This window comes from Heteronotia binoei, chromosome 14, assembly GCF_032191835.1.
Source record: "Heteronotia binoei isolate CCM8104 ecotype False Entrance Well chromosome 14, APGP_CSIRO_Hbin_v1, whole genome shotgun sequence".
NCBI classification, from domain to species: Eukaryota; Metazoa; Chordata; class Lepidosauria; order Squamata; family Gekkonidae; genus Heteronotia; species Heteronotia binoei.
The window spans coordinates 56,164,988-56,191,346 of record NC_083236.1 but is presented as its reverse complement, the minus strand read 5'-3'; the positions used below and the strand labels follow the sequence as shown (position 1 = coordinate 56,191,346).

At 49.9% G+C, this 26,359-nt stretch overlaps 1 protein-coding gene across 1 annotated transcript in view; it reads right to left on the bottom strand.

Moving 5' to 3' along the window:
* NKD1 (NKD inhibitor of WNT signaling pathway 1) overlaps positions 1 to 26,359 on the bottom strand; it is a 217,858-nt gene that overhangs the window by 16,512 nt on the left and 174,987 nt on the right. The window contains exon 6 of the mRNA XM_060254353.1: positions 10,482 to 10,577. Coding sequence (XP_060110336.1) covers positions 10,482 to 10,577 — 96 coding nt within the window. The remainder of the gene's footprint in view (positions 1 to 10,481; positions 10,578 to 26,359) is intronic.

Genomic DNA, 26,359 nt, shown 5'->3' with positions numbered 1-26,359 from the left:
TATTTTTCTTTCAGACAGTTAAGCTGCGAAAGTTGTGATAGGATGGCCCAGAAAGTTCTTTGGCTGACTGTGAATTCACGCCAAATGCAAAAGATGGCGCTTTTTTTTGCAGCAGGAACTCCTTTGCATATTAGGCCACATCCCCCCAAGGAAGCCAATCCTCCTGAAGCTTACAGGAGGCCTTGTGCTAAGAGCCCTGTAAGCTCTTGGAGGATTGGCTACATCAGGGGGCGTGGCCTAATATGCAAAGGAGTTCCTGCTGGGGAAAAAAAGCCCTGGCAAAAGACAGTGGACCAAAAATACAAACAGCTGGATCCAGAATAAACTGGTAATCGCCAACAATTCCCCTGTCTTGCTTGCATGACCTTGCTCGTGTCATCCCTGAAGGTCCCAATCCTCCAGGAACAGTATTTTGTAGCAACTCATTGATTCAGCTGTCAGCTCCAGATTGGTAAATTCCCAGAGATGTGAAGGTAGAGTCTGGACCGAGGGAGATTTGGGGAAAGGACAGACCTCAGTGGGGTAAAGTGATGCGCAGTCCATTCTCCAAAGGAACTGATTTCTGTCATCTGAAGATCGGTTGTAATTCCAGGAGATGTCCAGGTCCCACCTGGAGGTTGGCAACCCTATATGGACTGCCCTGGGTGGGGTAGGCCAGAAAGTTCCATTCTTCCTCCGGGACATCCCGTCTCCATCCAACTCCCCAAAGGAGTCGTTATTGGGATTTTTTCCTATCTCTGATCAGAACGCACATGTCTGTCGTAAAGGAAGAGAGCACCAGGCTAGCAAAGAAAATGATGAAATAGCAAAGCCAAATCCGTTCCGTGAAATGACTTCGGAAATACCGGGAAGAAATATTCCAAGTATTATTAACATACTTTCTGTCCATAATCCTTTCAACAGCCCTGCACGGAAGGAAAGTTATTACTCCCATATAGCAGATTTAGGGAGGGGGGGGGCGCCAAGACCAAGAGAACTGCAGAATGTCTGAGGTTTTCAGAATTTACAGCACCCAACATTGCACTGTTCATTATTTCTTCTTCTGTGCGTGTCTATGTTTCAAAAAAATTATGCCCCCCACTGCCCTGAGTTGGACAGCCCAGGCAAACCCAATCTCATCAGATCTCGGAAGCTAAACAGGGTCGACTGTAGGTAGTACTTGGATGGGAGTCTTCCTTGAAATATCCAGTCGGGAGGCAGGAGCAGGCTCTATTCAGCCACCTCTTTGAACATCCTCCAGGCCTCCAGTAGGGGTCAGTCACCAAGGGTCGACATGACTTACAGGTGCAAACACACACACAAATACAAAAATACAAAAAAAAATATTATGCCTCCCCAGTGCTGTTAGTCTTTGAAGTGCTGTAAGACTTTTAATGTGATGAGAGGGAGTGGTCAGCAAGAAGCATAAATAAAAAATAAATCGATACCACTTCCTTCCTTCTGAAGAGAATGACCAACTATTTCATTTTGACGTCTGCTTGCCGTTGTTTTGAGTGTTGAATATTCTTTACGTATTCCTTGGAAACCTGGAATTGTATTGGCGCTTGGGGGTTTGGTTTATGTATTTTTGATTTTTTATGTATTTTTCCACCCCCACCCCCCAAAGTCTCCTGGCTCCACCCCGAATGTCCCCAGATATTTCTTGAATCAGACCTGGCAAACCTATTGAATCTAGTTGCAGAAAAGAGCTCTGTGGGGGCTATTGTTTTTTTGAGGTAGAGGCACCAAAATGTGCAGCATAGCTGCTGGTGCCTCTCCTCAAAAGCTTCCCCGAGCTTCAAAACGATTGGACCAGGGGGTCCAGTTCTATGGGCCCCAGAAGAAGGTGCCTCATCCTCTATTGTTTCCAATGCTTTCTCGAGGGTAGAAGCAGAAATTCCTGATCTGCTTGTTGAAATTTTGGAGGCCAGTGCCCCCCTAGCGCAGCTTAGAGGAAACTATGCTTGGAATGAGTGGGTTCTTGATGGCTTTGGATAATTCTACCCTGGGCTTTTCTTTTTCTAGCAGGAACTCCTTTGCATATTAGGCCACACACCCCTGATGTAGCCAATCCTCCTGGAGCTTAGAGTCAGGCCTCAGATTCAGCAGGAGCTCACAGGAGTGCAGCTCCTGAACCTTTCTGAAGGTTCCCCCTCTTCCTCCCCACCTACCTTGCCCAATGAATAGTAAGATAGGTAAGGTAAGGTAAAATTTTATTTGTATCCCGCCCTCCCCCGCTAAAGCAGGCTCAGGGCGGCTAACAACATTTAAAAGTGAACAATACAATAATAAGACATTAAAATCACATTAAAACCAATCAATAATTAAATAAAACATTTCTAAATCTAACACTATTAAGTCTGGCAGCAAACATTATTCATTTGACGCTATGTCTGTCAGATGGTGTAGTGGTGGTGGATCCCTAGACCAGACCATTTTGGCGTTTCCTTTGTTGTGCACCCATAATTCAGTCCTTGATAAACGCCTGTTTAAAGAGGGTGGTCTTGCAGACCCTGCGGAACTGGTCTAAGTTCCGCAGGGCCCGCACTTCCTCTGGGAGCTGATTCCAGAGGTGTGGGGCCGCGGCGGAAAAGGCCCGAGTGCGGGTGTTTTGAAGTTTAACTTCTTTTGGCCCAGGGATAGTCAATCTGTTTTTTCCTGCTGACCTCAGTGCTCTCTGGGGCTCATATGGGGAGAAACGGTCCCTCAGGTAAGTCGGTCCTTGGCCATATAGGGCTTTAAAGGTAATGACCAGCACTTTGTACTGGATCCGGTATACAATTGGAAGCCAGTGCAGTCCGTGCAGCCCCGGCCGTATATGCTCCCATCTTGGGAGACCAAGTAGCAGCCTGGCCGCCGCATTCTGCACTAGCTGCAACTTCCGGGTCCGGCACAGAGGCAGCCCCATGTAGAGAGCATTACAGTAGTCCAGTCTTGAGGTGACCGTCGCATGGATCACCATTGCTAGGTCCTGACGCTCTAGGAAAGGAGCCAACTGCCTCGCCCGCCTCATATGGAAAAATGCTGACTTGGCAGTGGCTGTTATCTGGGCCTCCATTGATAATGAAGGCTCCAGTAAAACACCCAGGCTCTTTACCCGTTGCGCCGTCTTCAGAGGCGCCCCGTCAAAGGCCGGGAGAGATATTTCCTTCCCCAGAGTGCCACGACCCACATAGAGAACCTCTGTCTTCGCTGGGTTCAACTTCAGCCCACTCAGTCTAAGCCACGTTGCAACAGCCTGCAGAGCCCGGTCTAGGTTCTCTGGGGCGGAGGCGGGCCGGCTGTCCATTAGTAGATAAAGCTGGGTGTCATCTGCATATTGATGGCAACCCAGCCCAAATCTCCGGGCAATCTGGGCGAGGGGGCGCATAGTAGGTGCAGCTGCATAGCAATCCCTAGATTAGGAGTGCCTCGTTCCCCCGGGGCTCTCCTTTCTTGCATCGGGTTGCTTCTGGCTGGGGGGGGGGGCAGCATATGCTAATGAATAATGCTAATGAGCTCCACCACCTATTTTTCTACAAAACGACCCCTGCCTAAGACTGAACTGGGACAAAGCTAGGGGGAAGCAAGAGGAAAGAGGCCTAAATATACAGCAAGGGAAAACACAAAGCTGCCTGCTCTATTCTAATTCTCTTTCTTACCATCCATACGAAGTTAATTACAGGGCAGTTGTCAAAGTTCTCTAGAGAAACCCCCCACCCCCCGGCCTTTATAGTGAGACAACAATGAGAAAAATAATATTTGCCAAGTTTTGTAATATCCACATTACAGCACAGACAGTTATCTCCCCGCATGCCAAAAAGGGGCTGTCAGCAGCTCCGTCTCACTCCAAACATTAACGGCAGAGTTTTAAGCGCAACGACGGGATACTAATTTCATAATTTGGCCATCACGCTAATTATGCTCCCAAGGACGTGCCGCTAGCAATTAAAAAAAAAAGAAGTGTGCCTAGATCTAAACTGGAATGGCAAAAAGGCATAAAAAGCAGAGAGAGAGAGAGACATCTCAAAAAAACAGAATCAGAGTCACATTATGTTCAGAAGATTCTTAAAAGAATATTGCCAGAAACCAAAGCATTTTCCTTCTGAGATGGAATTTGAAAACTTTCATGGAGATTTGTCATTGCGCACTGGTAAAAAAAGAAAAAATCACGCACGAACCCCTCTTTAAAATTTCGGGTCACTTTAGTTCAGACAGACAACAAGACAGTTTGTATACCATCTTGCATTTCTTCTAGTTATTTATTTGGATGCTCTAAGTGTCCTTTTGGAAATGCCATGTGGGAGGCGGGGAAGGGAGGCCCACAACTCTGAACTGTTTTCTACGTAACAGTATTCACCAGATTAGTAAGAACTCTGAAGCAGACTTGTAAATACAATAATTATTCATTTGGTCACCTTTGGCGAGTGACCGCTATCTAAAGGTAACCCAGACAGCGAAGCTTTACAGTTTTTTTTATTTAGGCTACCACAAAAAACAAATGTAGGGGTATGCAGCCTAATAAAAAAAAATTGGGAAAAGGGTAGTAAAATTATTTTTTGGGAGGGGGGGGATTAACTGTTGCAGCTGTACTTGCAAAGCTGATTTAAACAGGGTTTTTTTGTAGAAAAAACCCAGCAGGAACTCATTTGCATATCAGGTCACACTCCCTGACGTCACCATTCTTTTGCACAGGACTTTTCTGTAGAAAAAGCCCAGCAGGAACTTATTTGCATATCAGGCCACACACCCCTGACGCCAAGCCAGCCAGAACTACATTCCTGTGTCCACACACTGGCCTCTCTTAGAAGAATCTTGGATACTGGATACATCTTCTGCCTTTAAGACCTTCCAAAAGACCTTCTCACAAAGGCTAGGACGGGGAATGACTGGTTGTGAGCCCTGATTGGTTGTGAGCACTGCTGGAACACTTATGCTCTTTCCCCATGCATGCCCACCCTCCACCCACAGTCAATACCGTAGTTTGTCAACAGCCTCTTACGCAATCCCTTACGTGCTCAAGTGGTGTCTCTTTTTCCGGAGGGATTTTTAAAAGAAGAAAAAGGAGCTGGAAGGTGGAACCAAAGGTTTATGTCTGTGAACATGGGACTGCATGCGGGCGCCACCAGTCAGGCACAAGGCGAAAACAAAGGTGTTAGAAGCGCTTTTCAAAACTTGTAGTTTCTGGGGACGGTGGGAGTCTTCTACAAACAAACTACAAATTCCCCACACCAGGGCTCCAGGATTGGCTGTAAGCTCCAGGAGGATTGGCTCCATCGGGTGCGTGGCCTAATATGCAAAGGAGCTCCCGCTACAAAAAAAACCCTGCCCCACACAAGGATCCCCTTATAACTGGGCACCCTAGTGTGGTATCCATGGGCACCAAAGCAAGGCTTTTGATTGGCCCGTGGAGATTTGATGAGCTGGGCAGATTTTGAAAAAATGTTGCTTTGGCTGCAACTGCCACCACAGCACAAGGATCTATACCAAGGGTGGCCAAACTTGCTAAGAGCCACACAGAATAAACATCAGACATTCGAGAGCTGCAAGACATGAACAAATATTACACACATGTCTTTATGAAAGCTCTTAATACTTTCTTTGTACAGAAAGATAAAATACGCAAGTATGCACTATATAACATGACCATGTTAGAAGGAGACTTTTTAAAGAACAAAAGATGGGAATAGCAGTCCCCATAAGACCGGCATAGGGAAGACTTGAGAGTAAGTCTGCATTAAGTTCCTCGACCTCTGGGAGCCGCATAATATGTGTGAAAGAGCCTCATGTGGCTCCTGAGCCACAGTTTAGCCACCCCTGCTCTATACTATGTGGCTTAACGTCAGCTGTGGCAACCATTTTATGACTGGCTCCACCTCCTCCGGTAGCCATTTTGGGGCCACGCCCACCTCACTCAGAATTCCAAAGATGCCCAAAGGCTCAAAAAAAGCTGAGGACCCCCTTCTAGTCTGATGCTCATAGACAAATCACCCCGACCTGAACTGCGCTCGGTTGCTGAACTAACAATGCCTGCTCTGAAAAAGTGAGGGCTAGACCTGGCCTTTTATTTTTGTACACAAAGCTACTGACGCCAAGATTATCCAACGAGGTTCTTCGAGGCCATGCCGGCTTGCTTGCGTGCCTCTGCTGAGAGCCACCGGCTACATTCCGTTGCTTTGAAATTAAATCCCGTGGTGGGCAGTGGATAATTTGACAGCTTGGCCCACGGCTCCGCGCCCATAAATATGATTGACTGACGTAGCTAATACCACTGGAAAGAATTTCAGAACAGGACACTCGCTATTGGGCGAGCTCGGCTAGAAAAGGGCAGAGCTTTGCAAAGGCTTTGTTTCGACGCTGTGTTTAGAGAATCTTTTCTATTAAGAGTTTTATCCCTACAAAAACAAGCAGTTTTTGTTATCTTAGCTATCCAACAGCTAATCCCTGATGTGAGATAGCAAACAACTGTTTATATGTAATGAGATCAGGCCTCATTTTGGGCAGGAACTCACAAGAGCGCAGCTCTGGAACCTCTTCAGTTCGATTGCGCTTTCTTTCTTACCCGCCCCGTAAAAATACTTGTTTCTGGGCTCCGTTGTTCAAATCCCCTGTGAGAATTTTGCTGAAATCTAAGATATGACAAACTTTCTAATATTTCCCCCATACAAAAAAAAGGGGGGGGGAATAACCCAAACATATAAAGCAGATAAGATGGAAATCTTCCTCATGCCACTGTGGCCACACAGGAGAAAGTAATTTTAAACGCATGACAAGAGTAAGGTTTCGTTATGACCATTCTAATTCAAGAAGCCTTTTAAGGTAGATGCTGAGCTGATATAATTTGGTACACCTTCTCATGAGATCAGGGGTGTTTGGCCTATGCTAATGCGCTCCGGCACCTCTTTTTCGACACAAGGACCCCTGCATGGAAGGATTCAAAAACTAGAAAACAAAGAGCTCACTGGTGACCAAAACGGACCTATCCCTGGACGGCTTTGACACCAAGTGACGAGTCGGCTGTGGGAGTGGGCGGAAGCAAAGACCCTCCTCCACAGACAGAACTTTCTGAACGCCTTGAAATGCAGGGCTTTCCAGCAGAGCCAATGTATACATCTGGCAAGCACTAATCAAGAAAACAATAACGGAGTGCAGGGAGGAAAAAAAAAGTCTTCACCTTATGGCTATCAGCCAAACTTATTGGGAGGGCTGATCTGTGAGAGGAATGTCTTTGGGGCCTCACACTAAAAACTGCAGATTTTACATTCACATTCATTAGGGAGACATTCCTCTGTGTACATGAGATGGATGGATGGAGGCTAAGATTCTGTTCCATCACTTTTTGGCCTTCATTCCTCTGGGATGGTCAAACCGGAACCATTTTCCTTGCCAACAGCTAAGTCTCTACACCAGGGGTGTCAAACATGCAGCCCAGGGGCCAAATCAGGCCCCTGAAGGGCTCCTATCAGGTCTCCAAGCAACTGGCTCTTGCTTCCTTCTGCATCCCAGCTTGCTTTGCAAGGCTTGCTCAATAACAATGGAGCTAAGGAGCAAAACCTCTATTTTCTCCATTGAGAAAATGTTGAGGCTCCTCCCCCTCCTGATCCCCTGGGGAGGAAGGGAAAGAGCCAGAGTTTTCTTTGCCCAGTTCCCAGGATCCCATGGGAGAAATACAAAGAAAACAGCTTAAAGACCAACAAGTGTTAATGTTTTAAGCATATCACATCATAAGAACATAAGAGAAGCCATGATGGATCAGGCCAGTGGCCCATCCAGTCCAACATTCTATCACACAGTGGCCAAAAAACCCAAGTGCCACCAGGAGGTGCTCCAGTAGGGCTAGAAGCCCTCCCACTGTGCCCCCCCCCCCCAAGCACCAAGAATACAGAGCATCACTGCCCCGGACAGAGAGTTCCAACAATATGCTGTGGCCAGTAGCCACTGATGGACCTCTGCTCCATATGTTTATCCAATCCCCTCTTGAAGCTGTCTATGCTTGTAGCCAACACCACCTCCTGTGGCAGTGAATTCCACGTGTTAATCACCCTTTGAGTGAAGAAGTACTTCCTTTTATCAGTTCTAACCCGACTGCTCAGCAATTTCATTGAATGTCCACGAGTTCTCGTATTGTGAGAAAGGGAGAAAAGTACTTCTTTCTCTACCTTTTCTATCCCATGCATAATCTTGTAAACCTCTATCATGTCACCCTGCAGTCAATGTTTCTCCAAGCTAAAGGGCCCTAAGCGTTTTAACCTTTCTTCATAGGGAAAGTGTTCCAACCCTTTAATCATTCTAGTTGCCCTTTTCTGCACTTTTTCCAATGCTATAATATCTTTTTTGTGTGGTGACCAGAATTGTACACAGTACTCCAAATGAGGCCGCACCATCCATTTATACAGGGGCATTATGATGCTGGCTGATTTGTTTTCAATTCCCTTCCTAATAATTCCCAGCGTTGGCCTTTTTTATTGTAATCGCACACTGTCTCGACATTTTCAGTGAGTTATCTACCACGACCCCAAGATCTCTCTCGTGGTCACTCTCTTGCCAGTTCACACCCCATCAACTTGTATTTATAGCTAGGATTTTTAGCCCCAACGTGGATTTCTTTGCACTTGGGCACACTGAACCTCATCTGCCACATTGACGCCCACTCGCCCAGCCTCAACAGTTCCCTTTGGAGTGCCTCATCATCCTCTCTGGTTCTCACCACCCTGAACAATGTAGTGTCATCTGCAAACTTAGCCACTTCACTGCTTACGTCTGATGCAATGACATCACTTCTGGGTGATGTCAGCACATCATGTGGCATCCCTGTCCACCCTGTGAATGCCCCCCAAGTGCCCCCCACCAGAACAATGAGGGGGCCTGGTAACCCTGCTCTTAGCCCACGAGGCGACTGTTGTGGGGAGAGGAGGGGAAGGCGATTGCAAGCCACTTTGAGATGCCTTCAGGTAGAGAAAAGCAGGGGTATAATACCAACTCTTCTTCACACAGTCCCACCCTACCGTTTCAAATATTGTATATCCCATCTTTCCTCCAAGAAGTCCACGCACCGTACGTGGTTCTCCCTCCTCCCATTTCATCCTCCCAACCAATTCTGCAACTTGGTTTGGGTTGAGAAAGTGTGATGGGCTGTCCAAATCGCCCCGGCGAGACCCATGGTAGAATGGGAGTTTGAACCAGGGTTGTCAGTTATTGGCTGCAATCATACACACTAAATAATGCGCTTTCAATCCACTTTCAATGCACTTTCCAACTGGATTTTACTTGTGTGAACGGGCACAATCCAATTGGAAAGAGCACTGAAAATGGATTGAAAGTGCATTGTTTAGTGCGTGTGATCACAGCCATTGGCTGACAACTGGGGGAGGGGGAGAGGAAGGGGAATGATGTCATGCCAACAGCGCGCTTGCACTTCCGACACAAACCAGGAAGTAACAACATCAAGTCGGTGTGATTCTCTAGGACATGCCCCCCGCCCCTAAGTTTTACTGGGTTTTCTGGTCACTTCTAAATTTCTACTGGAAGTGACAGAGAGCTCTTTCCCCAACACAGCGGAAGCAGGGGAGGACCTAGTAACCATAATTTTTATCCAGTTCAAAGCATCTAGTCCAGCGTTCCCAGCTGGTACACTAGACAAACTCTCACCTTCTCCCTGGCCCCTTCTTTCTTCAACTGGCTTCACCAACCATTGGCTTCTGTGAGGCCACAAACCTCTGTCAAGACTACACTGTTTTAGACTGCAGGCCAAACTAGGCCTCTTTTCCCTGTCATCTAATTTCCTTTGCTCAGGGACTGCTGTGTTTTCATGGAAGTGCATCAAATCAAGGAAACCCTCTATCTAGAGTCTCTGGTACTGCCCAGAGACAGATTTCCTAGCTCAATGGGAACTAGGCCACTGTTACATTAGCGTCTTGTTTTGTCTTACTTGCTTCTTTAGCTTTGTCCTACTTTGCCGCCTCTGTCAGAATCTTCCGCTCTTTCCTCTTCCACTTTCCAATAGAATTGCCAGGTCTCCTTGTTGTTGTGGCAGGGGAGCATTCTGGGATGTCTGCGGTGTGATGTCACCCGGAAGAGACGTCATCACACTGGGGACACTGTGTGGGGTTGCTCTGGTTTGGGGGCAAAACTCTACGGTAAAACTCACTTCAAACCGTAGAATTTTGCCCTTAAACCAGAGCATGATCATGTGACATCCCTGACGTGATGGCATCACTTCTGGGTAATGGCACTGTTTGGAGGTGGAATTTCCCCTGCCGGTCAGCTGGCTGGCTGCAGATAGAAGTCCCCCAAAACAGGGGAACCCTCACTTTTTACCTGGCACAACGGCCTTTCTAATCTTTAGTTGTCCAAGGTTGCCTCGAATTAGTAAGATCTAACTGAACATTCCATAACATCATACCAACACAGCCAATCAGATGTTTCACAGTCACAAGTACAATACATCCATGGGATATACAGTATAAACCACGGTTCCTGTTAGAAAACATGGCATGTGGCTCAAGAAGCTTCACCCTGCTTACCTCCCGTGTGACTCGGCCGTTGTTGTCAAAGTCATACAGCGTGAAAGTCCATTCTTGCCTGTTGTCTTCTTCAACGGACACATCACACTGCAGTTCCTAAGGAACACGGACAGAGGAAGCAATTACCTAACGCCAAAATCCTACTGGCAGGGAAGGATGGCTTCTCATTTAGAAGACATTAAATTGATGCAACTACTGCTTTTGGATGGGAGACCACCAAGGAAATCCAGGGTTGCTACAAAGAGGTTGGAAATGGCAAACTACCTCTGAATATCTCTTCCTTTGAAAACCCCACACAGGGGTGTCAAACGTGCAGTTTGGGGGCTGAATCAGGCCCTAGAGGGCTCCTATCAGGCCCCGAGCAACTGGCTGCCGTCTGCTTCCTTCTCCCTCTCTCTTGCTTCCTTCTGCATAACAGCTTGCTTTGCCAGGCTTGCTCAATTGCACAGGAGCTAGAAAGCAAACCCCCTATTTTCTCCATTGGCTGAGGCTCCTCCCTTGGGGAGGAAGGGGGGAGGAATAGCTTGCTTTGCCAGGCTCTCTCGATCACACAGCAGAGCTACTGAGCCAAACTTCTCTTCCTTCTATTGACTGAGGCTTCCCACCCACCCCAGTCCCTAAGGAAGGAAGGAGAGAGCCAGAGCTTCCTTTGCCCAGTTCCCTGGTTCCCATGGGAGAAATACAAAGAAAGCACCTTTAAGTCCAATGGGTGCTAATGTTTTAAGTTTTTTAAAAAATATATATTTGTGTTTGTCTGTGTTCTTTATATAATGTATAACTCTGCTACCTACTCTTAAATAGGTACACACATGGCCTGGCCCAACATGGCTCGACCCAACCCAACATGGCCCGACCCCTCAAGGTCTCATTTATGTCAGATTCGGCCCTCAAAACAAATGAGTTCAACACCTCTGCCCTACAAGGTAGCCATAAGTTAGCTGCGACTTAACGGTAATAAATAAAGCAAAAATAACCCTCCTTCCCTTTCGCCCCTTCAAGAGGCTTACAGTAATACCAGAATGCAACAATGGAACCTTTTTAAAAAGCCATCCATTAACAAAATTCCGAAATCAGAAGAATTCAAAATAATCAGTGCACAAAATGTTCACAGTCGGAAGCCCTTTAGAACTTACACAGACCAGCTAGCCTCCTGTATGCCTGAAGGGAAGGGACAGAGTCTCACAGGCCTCCTTCAGGAAGGCATGAGAAAGGTGCCACCACCTCAAAGACACTGCAATTTGTAAAGAGCCTCCTGATCTTTGATAACACCGAGCACTTCCAGATTTCAAATTCTGGTAGCTGGATGGGACCATGTGGCTAAACCTGAAGAAGGTTGTGCTTTGAAGCCACATATGTATGGATCCACATATGCATGGCTTTTTTGTAGCAGGAACTCCTTTGCATTTTAGGCCACACACCCCTGATGTAGCCAATCCTCCAACAGCTTACAGGGCTCTTCTTACAGGGCCTACTGTAAGCTCCAGGACAATTGGCTAAATCAGGGGGGGAGTGGCCTAATATGCAAAGGAGTTCCTGCTACAAAAAAAGCCCGTGTATGGGATAGGAAGAAAGCAATCCATACAGCTACCACCGTCTGATCCCATCATTTGAGAGGGAGTTTCGACTTTTGAAATCTCATAAAGGGAGCTTTGACTCTCGACAGCTTATGCCTCCAAGTTCTTGCTGGTCTCTAATGGACTTGAATCTAGCTCTTCTATGGCTGACCAACACAACAACTGGTAAAAGTTGGGTTGTCAGCTCTGGGCTGGGAAATTCCTGGCAATTTGGAGGTGGAGCTCGGTTAGGGTGGAGTCTGGGAGAGGGTGAGGAGCTTGGCAGGGATGTGAATCCACTGAATCCACCCATTTTCTCCAGGGCAACTGATCTCTGCAGTTTGGAAATCAGTTATAATTCCAGGAGAATTCTAGGCTCAATATGGAAGTTGTAGGTTGCTAGGCCCAGCTCAGAAAATGCCAGGGGACTTTGGGAGTGGAACCCAGAGACTTTCTCATTCCCTAAAACAAACAAACAAACATACATCAGAGCAGTACCCCTGAATACAGCATTTATTTCCTTGTCCTTTTTTTTGCCATCAAAAGGCTCCCCAGCAGCTGCACTTCCACTAAATGAAAGTGAAATCTCTCATACCCCCCACAAGTCCCTTGCCATGCTTGGGTAGCATTTCTAAGCATGGCTTTATTAAGGGACACACACACTCACAAAGCAGTCAAAATAAACACATAGTTTGCAAGCCCGCACTTTTGTGATCTTACTGGGGCAATTTATTCATGGGAGTTGCTGAATGCAACAATCCGCTGTATTTCAAGTAACTTCTTCAGACTGACACATGAAAACAAAAGTAAGGGAGCAGTCTAGGGGCTCTTGTTAGCTATTACTATCCATTTTACTATACAAATGACTTCTTTTCTCACAGGCTTCACACACTCACCAGGAAGAGCCGTGTGGCTCTGCCTGCTTAATTCCACCCCCATACAGCTTTCATCCTGCTGAAATTTAAAGGCATCCACACCTTCTAAAACACAAGCAGACTGCAAGCTTCTTCTAAGCCTGTCAAGATTTAAAGGCACATGGTGACTGTGGAGTGAGGCTACCTCCCGCTGGCCAGCTGGCTGGCAGTGAGAAGGAGTCTGAAAAACCAGGGGATCGCCACCCAGCCTGTGGGCTGGCAAGCCTAGGAGGTTGGTAATCCTAGGCCTAAAAAGCATGGCATACCATAATAAGTAAAGGGAATGGTTTACACCAGGGGTCCCCAAACCCCGGTCCATGCCCTCCACTCCGAAAAGTCTCAGAGTGGATCACAATCTCCTTTACCTTCCTTCCCTATAACAGACACCCTCTGAGGTGGGTGGGGCTGAGAGAACTCTCCCAGAAGCTGCCCTTTCGAGAACAGCTCTGCAAGAGCTATGGCTAACCCAAGGCCATTCCAGCAGCTGCACGTGGAAGAGTGGGAAATCAAACCTGGTTCTCCCAGATAAGAGTCTGCACATTTAACCACTACACCAAATAACAGAAATAAAGTGCACAGTTGTATCATTTCGAAAGCATTCTCCCCCACCCCCCCGCCCCACCCTGTGGGAAAATTGTCTTCCACAGAACCGGTCCCTGGTGCCAAAAAGGTTGGCGACTGCTGGTTTACACATGAGAAATGAAAAAACTGTACAGTTGGGTCTGAGCTCGATAATCTCATCCTCTAGTATGAACTGGCTACACATGTGAAACAGAGATCACTGGGTGGAAAGAAGAAGAGAGATACCCTTCCCCAAAAGATCCAGTAATGAGTGTCACGAGCTGGGGCTGAGTCAGGCAAAGTCCAGGGGCGGTCCAGGGTCTGCAACTGGTGAGCAAGGTGGGTCCAAGGCGCCAAAACAGAATCGTAATCCAGGTATCACAGGTCAGAGGTTCCGAAGCCGAAGTCAGGGGGTCCAGAGGTCCAAGCCAAAGTCAGGAATCCAAAAGCCAAAGTCAAGAGCCGGAGTGGATGCTAGGATGTCAGGTATGTGACTAGTTGCTTCCACAAAGCCTCCTCCCAAAGCCCACAGCTATATAGCCCTCTGCTGCCTGTTGCTCATTTGGGCTAATTGCTGTCTCAGAGCAGCAGCCAGGATCCTGCCGAAACTTAAGCATCCTCACACTTAGAAGGGCCAGAATCCTTTCAACACTCAGGGCTCAGGGAGCGTCTTGCTTGTGAGCGTGCCGCCCTCCTCCAATCCCTGAGGTCCCGACGAAGGCGGTCACGCACACGAGCCACCCGAGAGGGCGAGGCAGGGGGGCTTGGATCTTCTTCAGCAGGAGGCAGGGGCACTGGTGCAGGTGGCAGGGGCACAATTCTTTCTGCAGGCTCGGCTTCTTCTGCAGGGTCCCCAGCACCCATGACAATGAGGGGGGGTGGGTGGGATCTGACCATTAGGCCAAATTTTTGACTTTTGCACAAATGGTCCACCTACTTACCTGGATTTTTAAAAAATATTATCTGGGCCATCTCTTTCCTCTTGTTGTTCGGCCACCCTAAAGTTTGGAGTTAACCCCCCCCCACACACACACACCTGCCTTTTCTCTTGAGCAAGAGAAGGAAGGCATTCAATAGCGCTGTTTGTCTAATTCCCTTGGGCTAATACTCTCTGGGAATTTGAAACATTCCCCCCCCCTCCCAGTTTCACTGAGCAAGAAGGAGAAACTATGTGAAAGACACTGACTGAAATGCTCAGAAATATAATGCAAGATCCTCCAATTTAAAAAGGAAAGAGCAAGAGACCGTGCACAGGGGGGGAAAAACCCACTTAATTCAAGAAGGGAGGGGGGAGAGCAAAGAGACTCACAGCGTGAAACAAGATGAAGTTGAAACAGAAGTGACCATTAATACAAAATAGACCCACGGCATAAACCCATCTGCGAAAGAGTCCTTTCACTGTGGAGATTTCTTTAAAAACGCAGCAATAATTCCAGCTACTCCTTGTAACTCATTAAAGCTTTACATGGACTGAAGCAGAACCCAATTTGGAATTAATAAAAGGAGGGGGGGGGAGAATAATCCTCGCCATCCACAGTGCCATCTTGCCACGTTGTGACCGACTGTTAAGCACGGCGACGTGGATGGGTCTTAAAGGGCTACAATCTAGTTAACGTTAAAACCAGTGCCATCGATCGAACGTAGTATGTACAAACTGTGAACGTCTCTCCAGTGACCAATTATCGTTTTCACATTGCATTAAACTAGGCAAATAATTGTAGCTGAGCTTGGGGGAAAGGAGAAATAACCTGGACGTTAAAAAAAAAAAAGAATACTCAATCATGATAAATCTAGTCCAGGGGTGGCCAAACTTGCTTAACCCAAGAGCCACATAGAATAAACATCAGATGTTGGAGAGCTGCAAGGAAGGAAGGACGGCAAAGGAGTGGGGAGGGGGAGGTGAAAAGAAAGCAACTTTAGTTTTAAATGTGTTCTCCCAGCTGCCGTCTAGCTTGGCTCGGAAGACAGATTTAAAGAGACAAATGCCTTCTCCAAGCTGGCTAATGGGGTGGTGGGGGCTTCAAGAAGAAGAAGAAGAAGATGAAGATATCGGATTTCTATCCCGCTCTCCACTCCGAAGAGTCTCAGAGCGGCTCACAATCTCCTTTACCTTCCTCCCCCACAACAGACACCCTGTGAGGTGGGTGGGGCTGGAGAGGGCTCTCACAGCAGCTGCCCTTTCAAGGACAACCTCTGCCAGAGCTATGGCTGACCCAAGGCCATGCTAGCAGGTGCAAGTGGAGGAGTGGGGAATCAAACCCGGTTCTCCCAGATAAGAGTCCGCACACTTCACCACTACACCAAACTGGCTCTCCGCACAATAGGTGTGAAAGAGCCTCACGTGGCTTCTGAGCCACAGTTTGGCTGTCCCTGATCTAGTCCAAAAGGTTTTAACTGTGGTTCAGCCAGACACCACAGCCGCCTCGGCTATGAACATCTTGAAAACGACCTGTGTTCTTCAGGACATCAGAGCTTCCACTTACAGGGGGTTTGTGGGATTTTAGCGACAAACAAATTCAGATTTCAAGCATAAATTTCTGTGGTTGAGAAGCCACTCTGTGTCTGCTAACAGATGGGCAGTTTGGGGCAGTTGGGAGGCATTTGGGAGTGGGCCAGCTCAACAAGAGCTGTCCCAAAGCCTCCACATGCTCCCCAGCGAAGCGCCTGCATCCCATCTCCCAGGCGGCCGGGCACCTCCCAGTGTTTCCTCTAAGCTGAATTAGCGTGAGTTCGCTCACAGATTTTGAGCCTCCAGCTCACACATTTTCATCTTAGCTCATGAAGGATGGCCCCAGAGCACGCTAATTAATGCAGTAGCTCACCACTTTCATGCCAGTAGCTCACAAAGTAGAATTTTTGCTCACAAGACTGCAGAAGAAGAAAAACAGGTTTCCTACCTGTAACTGATGATCTTCGAGTGGTCATCTGTGCAGTCACACCAATGGGAGAGGCGCCGGCGCCGACCCTGATCGGTAAACTTCAAAAGCTGCGGATTTCCGCCTCTCCGCCCCAGCGCGCATGCGCAACTCCCCCCCTCTGCGCATGCTCGCCGGGACGGGAGCGGACATCCCGCCAGTTCCTTCTGACCGCTGCGTTAGCCCATGCGGGATGGACCGGCAGCGGAGGGGAAGGAGGGCGGGTAGTGTGACTGCACAGATGACCACTCGAAGATCATCAGTTACAGGTAGGAAACCTGTTTATCTTCTTCGTGGTCTCTGTGCATCACACCAATGGGAGACTAGCAAGCAAGGACATACCTGGAGGAGGGCGCAACGGTCCATCAGCAAGAGACAGACTGTAGCACAGCACGGCCCACCGCCGAGTCCTGACGCCGCCTCATATCCAATGCATAGTGCGACACGAAGGTATGGGCCGACGCCCATGTGGCAGCCTTGCAAATGTCCTGCAGCGGCACTCCCTTCAGGAACGCTGCCGACGTGGCTACCGCTCGTGTCGAATGGGCCCGCACCGGCCCCGGAAGCGGCGTCTTCTGGAGAAGATAGCACAGCCTAATGGTGCCAGTGATCCATTTAGACAATCTCTGAGACGAGATCCTCTGACCCCGGGAAGGAGCCACGTACGAAACGAAGAGCCGGGAGTCTCGCCTGAACGCCTTCGTACGCTGTAAGTAGAAGGACAGCGCCCGTTTTAGATCGAGGGCATGGAACCGCCGTTCAGCCTCCGTGGAGGGGTTTGGAAAGAACACCGGGAGGTTGATGACGGCATTCAAATGAAACGCGGAGACCACCTTGGGCAGGAACGTAACGTCAGGGCGGAGCATCACCCCTTCAGGGGAGAAGCAAAGGTAGGGCTTGTCGCACCTCAGTGCCATCAGTTCACCCACTCGTCTCGCCGACGTGATTGCAACCAGGAACGCTGTCTTCCACGCTAACAACTGTTGCGAACAAGTAGCTAGAGGTTCAAACGGCTTCCCCATAAGGGCCCTAAGAACCAGGAGCAGGTCCCAAGATGGGGCGGGTACCCGCACAACAGGATACAGTCGAGCGATCCCTTTAAGGAACCGCTTCGTCTCCGGGTGTGTAAAGACAGAATACCCGTCAATCGGCCTGTGCTCGCTCGAGATGGCCGCCAGGTACACCCTCACCGAGGAGGTCGTCAGATCCCGGTCCAACAATGACAGTAGAAAGTCAAAGATTGCAGGAAGACCGGCCGTCCGCGGCTCTAGTCCCCTACCCGTAGAGAACTGGACGAACTTCGACCACTTGTAGGCGTACGATCGCCGAGTTGAGGGCTTCCTGCTATTCAGAAGCACGAACCTGGCTCTTTCTGATAGCTGCGAGCGCCCAGACGCCACGCCGTCAACTTCAGATGGGGCACATCGTGGTGCAACACTTGCCCCTGGTGCGACAGCAGCAGATCCGGGACCTGTGGGAAGTGGTAAAATTCCCCGTGGGCAAGCCGCAAGACTACTGGGAACCACTGCTGCCTCGGCCACCATGGTGTTATCAGGACGCCTACTGGTCGTTCCCGCAGGATCTTCTGGACGACTCTGGTAATTAGCGGCAACGGGGGAAAGAGGTACACCACGTGGTGTGTCCACGGGATCAAGAGCCCGTCCCCGAGGGACAAGGGATCTACCCCTCCCCTGGTGCAGAAGAACTGGCATTTGCTGTTCTCTCGAGTAGCAAAGACGTCCAGCGTGGGCGTGCCCCAGAGGCGGAAAACTGGTGTCAGGAATTTCCAGTTTAGCTCCCATTCGTGGAGCGATGCACCTCCCCTGCTGAGGAAGTCCGCCCTGGTGTTCAGAACACCCGGAAGGTGGGTCGCGAGTAGTGATATCCCCTGGGCTATGCACGCTTCCCAAATAGCCACAGCCAGCCGGCAGAGGCTGCGAGACACAGTGCCGCCTTGGCGGTTTATGTAGGCCATGGCCGTCGTATTGTCCGTGAGGATTGCCACTGCTCGGCCCGTGATGAGTGTCTGGAACGACCGGACGGCGTGGAAGACAGCCAACAGCTCCAGGTAGTTGATATGCCGGAGGGTCTGATGAGCCGGCCACCTGTCCCCGACACAAAGACCCATCGCATGTGCGCCCCAACCCCAAAGAGACGCATCCGTCGTGATCGTCACCGAGGGTTGTGGCCTGTGAAAGGGTGCCCCTCCTATCAGGTTGCAGTCCTGTCCCCACCATGCTATGTCCGCCAACACCTCCGGAGGAACTGTTAGGGGACGACTCGGGGGGTCGAAGTTGGCGCGGAACTCCCGTAGGAACCACAACTGAAGCGGTCGCATGCGAAGCCTCGCATTCGGAATGACCGAAGTGGTGGCCGCCATGAGGCCCAGTAGACGCTGAACTTGACGTGCGGGGACTGTTGGAGCGCGTTCCAGGGCGCGAACTGCCTGGACAATGGCCCTTGCCCGATCTGTTGGTAGAAACGCCCTGCATGCTATCGTGTCCAATACTGCGCCGATGAACTGCACTCTCTGCGACGGCTGGAGGTGCGACTTCTTCCAGTTGACCTGGAGCCCCAGGTCCGACAACAGGGCGAGGGTGGTGTCGATGTGCTGAAGCAGAGTCTCCCTCGACCCCGCTACTATCAGCCAATCGTCTATGTACGGGAACAGGGAGATCCCTTGAAGCCTCAGATGGGCGGCAATGACGACCATCGTCTTGGTAAACACTCTCGGGGCCGTCGAGAGGCCAAAGGGCAGTGACCTGTACTGGAAGTGATCGTTGCCGACCGTAAAACGCAGGAACTTGCGGTGCCGAGGGTGGATGGAGATATGAAAGTAAGCGTCTTTCAGGTCTAAAGTTGCCAACCACTCCCCGTGGTCCAGCAGCGGGAGAATGCACGACAGGGAAGTCATTCGGAACTTGTTGCAGGTTATGAACTCGTTGAGGGCCCGAAGGTCCATGATGGGACGTAGGCCGCCGTCCTTCTTGGGGACCGCAAAGTAGCGGGAGTAGAACCCACGGCCGTGTTGAGCCTTCGGGACCTCCTCGATAGCCTGCTTGAGGAGGAGGGAGTGAACCTCTTCCTGGAGAGGTTGGGAAGGAGCAGTATAAGCAAACCTGGGAGTAGGAGGTAGTTGGAAGAATTCTATCTCGTACCCCCACTGGATCACGGATAAGACCCACTGGTCCGAGGTGATACGGGACCAGGCAGGCAGGAAGCGGGACAGGCGGATAGAGTCCGTGTCCCCGTGGGGACGGGTAGGCGGGGGGGAGTCAAAGGCCCTGTTTCTGATGTTTCGCACCCTTCTGCCTAGAAGCCTGGGCAGAGGACGGAGAGTATTTCTGTTTGGGCTGGTATTGAGGCCTTGAGAGGGTAGGCGTTGACTTCGGGCGCCACTGTTGCTCAGGGGACTTAGAATAGGATTTCTTCTGCCATTGCCGCGGCCACTGCCGCTTGGTCTGTGGGCGAGAGGTGGAGACTCCCAGATTCCGGGATGCTTTTATACTTTTGTCCATCTCTTGAAGGACCGAGTCAGTGGTTGCGCTAAACAAACCTGTACCATCGAATGGAAGGTCTTCAATATACGCCTGAGTATCAGGCTGTAACGCAGTGGAGCGCAGCCAGGAGTGTCTACGGAGAGATATGGCCGTAGTAATAGTCTTACCACAAGCATCTCCTGAATGCTTTGCGGAATTTAGTTGCTGTTTGGCGAGGGCCATTCCCTCCTTCTGCAGCTTCTTAAGCGCCATCCTACTTTGTTCTGGCATGGTGTGGAGGACTGAAGAGACCTGGTCCCACAAGGTATATTGATACCTGCTCATACAGGCAGCGTAGTTCGCGATCTTCATTCCCAGAGACCCAGAGGAATAAAGCCGTCGTCCCACGGCGTCCAGCTTGCGACCCTCCTTGTCGGGGGGGGTCGAGTGCGTTTTCTTTGCTCTGGACGAGGACGAGACCACAATCGAGTTAGGCTTGGGGTGCGTATACAGGAACTCCGCTGTATCCTCCTGCAGACGGTACATATGGTCCAGCCGGCGAGATGACACCGGCGTGGACGCGGGTTTGTCCCAGGATGCCTTCGCTGTATGAAGCATCACGTTGGTGATGGGCAGGGCGACCGCTGTCGAGGTGTCCCTTTGAACAATGTCAAACACATTGTCAGTGACCACGGGCTGTTGCTGGACTGTCGGCAACGACAAGGCCAGCGCCATGCGTTTGATTAAGTCTCCATACGATTTTAGGTCTTCAGAAGGGGAGATGGGATGATCCTCCGTGGTCTTATCCGGTGGTGAAGGTTCGCCAGTAGAAGATGCGCCTTGTTCTTCGGGTGATGATTCCCTCATGGACCTAGGAGATGCCTCAGGTGAGTCTGACTGCTCGGGGGTCAATCGAGGCGGAGAAGCCGGGGCCACTGGAGTCGTCTTCCGTTCCTCGGAAGTGGAATGTTGCTCTGGTTCCCGGGGTCGAACCGGCTGTGTGGTCTCAGGCGGTTTCGATATTGTAGCAGGAGCCGTACTTCTGGGTGTTCTGCAGGACATCCGTGACCTATACGAGGTCTCTGATGCCTGGTCCCAATCCAGCTGACGCGGTGGCAACCAGGGAAAAGGATGTTGCATGGGGCAGGCACCATAAAGGTACTGCCATTGTCGCTGATCCCAGGGAATGTGAGACACTGGTCGATGTGGAGAAGGATCTCTCTTTCGGTATCGAGGAGATCTGCTGCTCGATGAACGATCCCGGTGTGAGTCTCTGCGTCGATCTCGAACGGGACTCCGAGAACGAGGGGACCGCTGTCTCGGCGTGAGCCTCCCGGCTGGGCTTTTATCGACACCGACCCGTTGCGCCGAATCGATCTCGGAGTCGGAGTCGGAGATGACGAGTTGCGTCGACCTTGAAGCGAGCGGCGACGTACTCTGTCGACGAACTGGTGAGGCAAAGAGCTTGAGAGGCGGGACAACCGGCGTCGAAGGCTCCGATGTCGAGACAGGCGTCGATCCCGAGGCGGACTTATGCTCCGACTTATCGGCCTTCCGCTTCTTCACCTTCTCCGCATGTTTGTCCTCTTTACGCCGTTTTTCCGGCAGCGAGGATTCGGATGCGGCTGCCGAGCCCGAACGTTTGCGGGGGCGATCGGCATCAGAGGGCCCTTTTTCGGCGTCGACCGGTTTCGGTGTCGACAGTTCAGCCGAAGGTTGCCCTTGGTCGGGAGCGGATGCACGTGGTGATAATGCCCTCTCCATAAGCGCTGCCGCCAGTCGCGCAGCCCTGTTCTTCCTTGTCTGCTTAGAGAATTTGGCACAGTGGGCGCACGAGTCCGGTTTGTGCCGTTCCCCCAGGCACAACAGACACAGGGAGTGGCCGTCCGGTGGTGCGATTTTGCTCCCGCACTTCGAACAGCGACGGAAGAAGCCCCACCGCTTTTCCATGCGAGGTCCAGGAAAAGAAGGGCGGGAAAAGGCCCGATTGAACGGGGGAGGGCGCCCCGAAGGGCGGGAAAAACTCACCCCACGCTCCGACGGGCTAAGAAAACACTATCTAACTAACTAAACTAACAACTAACTACAGCTAACACTAAGAAAAACCGATTTAGACAAAGTCCAACGAAGTTCACCGACCGTAGCGAAAAGATCAACCGATCAGCGCGGCGGTCAGAAGAGAACTGGCGGGATGTCCGCTCCCGTCCCGGCGAGCATGCGCAGAGGGGGGGAGTTGCGCATGCGCGCTGGGGCGGAGAGGCGGAAATCCGCAGCTTTTGAAGTTTACCGATCAGGGTCGGCGCTGGCGCCTCTCCCATTGGTGTGATGCACAGAGACCACGAAGAAGATCTGCAGATTTATACCCCGCCCTTCTCTCTGAATCGGAGACTCAGAGCAGCTCACAATCTCTTGTATCTTCTCCCCCCCACAACAGACACCCTGTGAGGTGGGTGGAGCTGAGAGAGCTCTCACAGACATTGCCGTTTCATGAACAACTCCTACAGCTATGGCTGACCCAAGGCCATTCCAGCAGGTGCAAGTGGAGGAGTGGGGAATCAAACCCGGTTCTCCCAGATAAGAGTCCGCGCACTTAACCACTCTCACCAAACTGCAGCTTAGAGGGAACACTGGCACCTCCAGATGCAGAGGCGCCTCAGAAGCCGGACCGCTCTCCCCCCCAAAAAACAAGTTAAGCACTCTAGCACTCATGCATGCCCAACAATTTTAAGGGGGGGGGGGGAGGTGGAAGCAGCTTGAGGCGGCTTGGCGCTTTCACACAGTCAAGTCGACTCGCACCCGCCCTGCCGCTTTCAGACGACAAGGAAGAGCCTGGCAGTCGGCTCAAACATTTGCCACCACTTTGAAAGTGGTAGCTTTTTGAGCTGCTCTGAGGAGCCTGGAGGACTGGGTGAGTGTGGGATGGGGACGGACGGTAGGTGTTGCCGTCTGGAGGGATTTTGGGGTCGATTTCAGAGGCGTCTCTGAGTCGGCCCTGAGTGCCGGTCTGTAATCACCCTGTGAGATCTGATGAACTGGGATCTGTTTAAGGTTGCTGACTCCTGAGTTGGGAAATTACTGGCAACTTGGGAGGGGGCGGAGCCTGGGAAGGCGGGGTTTGGGGAGGGGGTAAAGCTTAGCAGTGATGTGATCCCTTAAAGTCCACCCTCCAAAGCTGCCATTTTCTCTAGGGAAATGGATCTCTTTAGTCTGGCTGTAATTCCAGGAAGAACTTCAGCTCGGGTTGCCAGGTCCAACTCGGGAAATATCTGGGGTCCTTGGGGGTGGAGCCAGGAGGAAGGCTGTGATGAGCATGATTGAACTCCAAAGGGAGTTCTGGCCATCACATTTATAAGGGACTGTGCTACTTTTAAATGCCTCCCCTTCATTGGAAATAATGGAGGATGGGGACACCTTAAGAACATAAGAATATAACAGAAGCCATGTTGGATCAGGCCAATGGCCCATTAAGTCCAACACTGTGTCACACAGTGGCCAACATATGTGCGTGTATACACACACACACATATATATACACACACACACACTGTGGCTAATAGCCACTGATGGACCTCTGCTCCATATTTTTATCGAATCACCTCTTGAAGCTGTCTATGCTTGTAGCCGCCACCAACTCCTGTGGCAGTGAATTCCACTTGTTAATCACCCTTTGGGTCAAGAAGTACTTCCAAAAGAAGTACCTTCTTTTGGGGCTCATATTATTGGACGTCCTGATCCAGTCTTGACCACACGTAACGCACAAACTACACACAGTTGCACCCTTTGGAGCTTTCAACTGTAGCAGGAAATTGTCTACAGCTATTGACAATTTCATAGCCTTCAATACAGGGCTTTTTTTGTAGCAGGAACTCCTTTGTATATTAGGCCACCCACCCCTGATGTAGCCAATCCTCCTGGAGCTTACAGTAGGCCCTATACAAAGACCCTGTAAGGTCTTGGAGGATTGGCTGCATCAGAAATGTGTGGCCTAATATGCAAAGGAGTTCCTGCTACAAAAAAAGCCCTGCTTCGATAGATTTAGAGAATCTTTTTTTTTTTTTGGCCTGCCATCTCCCAAAAATAATACTTTGGGAAGTCACCAGCAAGAGCCAAGGGGAGGGGGGCAGTGAAAGGAAACGTGGCTACATGCAAGTAAAATAAACAAGCACCAAATAGCTTTGGCGCGAGGAGAGCGCAAGAAATACCTGCTTGATCCGCTGACTTGAAACCAATTCCCTACAGCAGTTAACTGTAAACCCCCCCCCCCCATCCCCTGCTGAGTTCAAAGGAAACCTTCCCTCTGCTGTATGAAGCCCTGGAAAAGCTGCCAAAAGCCCCCCCTCCCCTCCCATGATGGAAACAGAGTTTCATATTACACAAACATTTCCAGCAACTTTAAAAGCCAAGGCACAACCACCACCTTCAATTTAGAACTCTCTGCCTCCACAGCCCCATCCTGGATTCTTTTGTACCTGGGTCATAAGACGAAAGCATTTACCCTTCTGGAAAAAAAAACCCTAAAGCTTCTATAGTTTAGAAGCTTTGATTTGAAGTACTGGGAAGGTGGGGGCGGAAGAGATCAACAGTCTTTGCCACAGATTAAGAGCTCTCCTTGTCTTGCGCTGGCTAACATGCGAGACCTTTTGCAGAAATAAGATGTACATGCTGGGCTAGAAGGTTTTTATACCCCGCTTTTCTCCACCTTGAGGCGTCTCAAAGCGGCTTACAATCACCTTTCCCTTTCTCTCCCCACAACCGCCGCCTTTTGTGAGCAGTTTTCCCCTCTAAGGTGAGTGAGTTTTGTGTGAGCAAGCTCACAGTTTTTTAGCCCCTGGCGCACACCTTTTTGCCCTCGCTCAGGAAAATGACCTCAGAGCAAACTAACTTAACTCAGTTGCACCTCTAAGGTCAACTTAGTTTTATTCGGAACGTAAGCTTTCGTGTGCATGCACACTTCTCGTGTGAATATTCCTCGTCTGAAGAAGTGTGCATGCACACGAAAGCTTACGTTCTGGATAAAACTAAGTTGGTCTTAAAGGTGCAATTGACTCCTATTTTGTTCTACCACTTCTGACCAACACGGCTGCCTATTTGGATCTAACCAGAGAGTACTACGATCGGGTTCACAAAACCTGTTAGTAATCCCCGGGCCAAAGGAGGCCCGCCTGAAATCCACCAGGGATCGGGCCTTCTCGGTAACGGCGCCTTACTGGTGGAACCAGCTGCCGGAAGAGGTACAGGCCCTGCGGGACCTAGGGCAGTTCCGCAGGGCCTGTAAGACAGCCCTCTTCCGGCAGGCCTATAACAACTAACTGACATTGAGAATATCTTCTGGATGGAACTAAAAATGACATTGAGAACATCTTCTGGATGGAACTAGAAATGCATCTACAGACCGCTGGTTTTTATTCTTATTTTTATGTCTTATTAATTATGGTTTTAACTTCATTATGTAAATGTTTTTAAGCTGAATCTATGTGAATTATAATGTTGTAAGCCGCCCTGAGCCACTTCGGTGGGAAGGGCGGGATATAAGTCTAAATATAAATAAATAAATAAATAAACTTATGCAGTAGCTTACAACGTTAATGCCAGGAGTTCACAAAGTAGAATTTTCGCTCAAAATACTCCACAGCTTAGAGGGAGCCCTACTTGTGAGGAAGGGGGGGCTGAGAGAGTTCTGAGAGAACTGTGACTGGCCCAGGGTCTCCCAGCAGGCTTAACGTGAAGAGCCGGTTCTCCAGATCAGAGTCTGCCACTCGTAACCAGGGGTGTCAAACTAATTTGTTATGAGGGCCAGATCTGACATAAATGAGAACTTGTTGGGCAGGGCCATGTCAGGCCAATCCATGTGTGTATTTAGTTAAGATTAGGTAGCAGAGATATAAACTTTATAAAGGACACAGATAAACACAATTAAATATTTTTTAAAAATAACCCTTAAAACCACGCTTAAAACATTAGCACTCCTTGCTCTTAAAGGTGCCTTCTTTGCATTTCTCCCATAGGATCCAGGGGACTGGGCAAAGGAATCTCTGGCTCTTTCCTTCCTTCCTCAGGGGACTAGGGGGGGGGGAGCCTCAGCCAATAGAAGGAAGAGAGGCTTGGCTCAGTAGTTCTGCTGTGTGATTGAGAGAGAGCCTGGCAAAGCGAGAGTCATGGAGTAAAAGGACAGGTCCTCTTGTGGATCAAAAACTGGCTAATTAATAGGAAGCAGAGAGTGAGTATAAATGCGCAGTCTTCACAGTGGAGGACGGCAAGCAGTGGGGTGCTGAAGGGCTCAGCACTGGGTCCCATGCTCTTTAACGTGTTCATAAATGATTTGGAGTTGGGAGTGAGCAGTGAAGTGGCCAGGTTTGCAGATGACACTAAATTGTTCAGGGTGGTGAGAACCAGAGAGGAGTGTGAGGCACTCCAAAGGGATCTGTTGAGGCTGGGTGAGTGGGCGTCAACATGGCC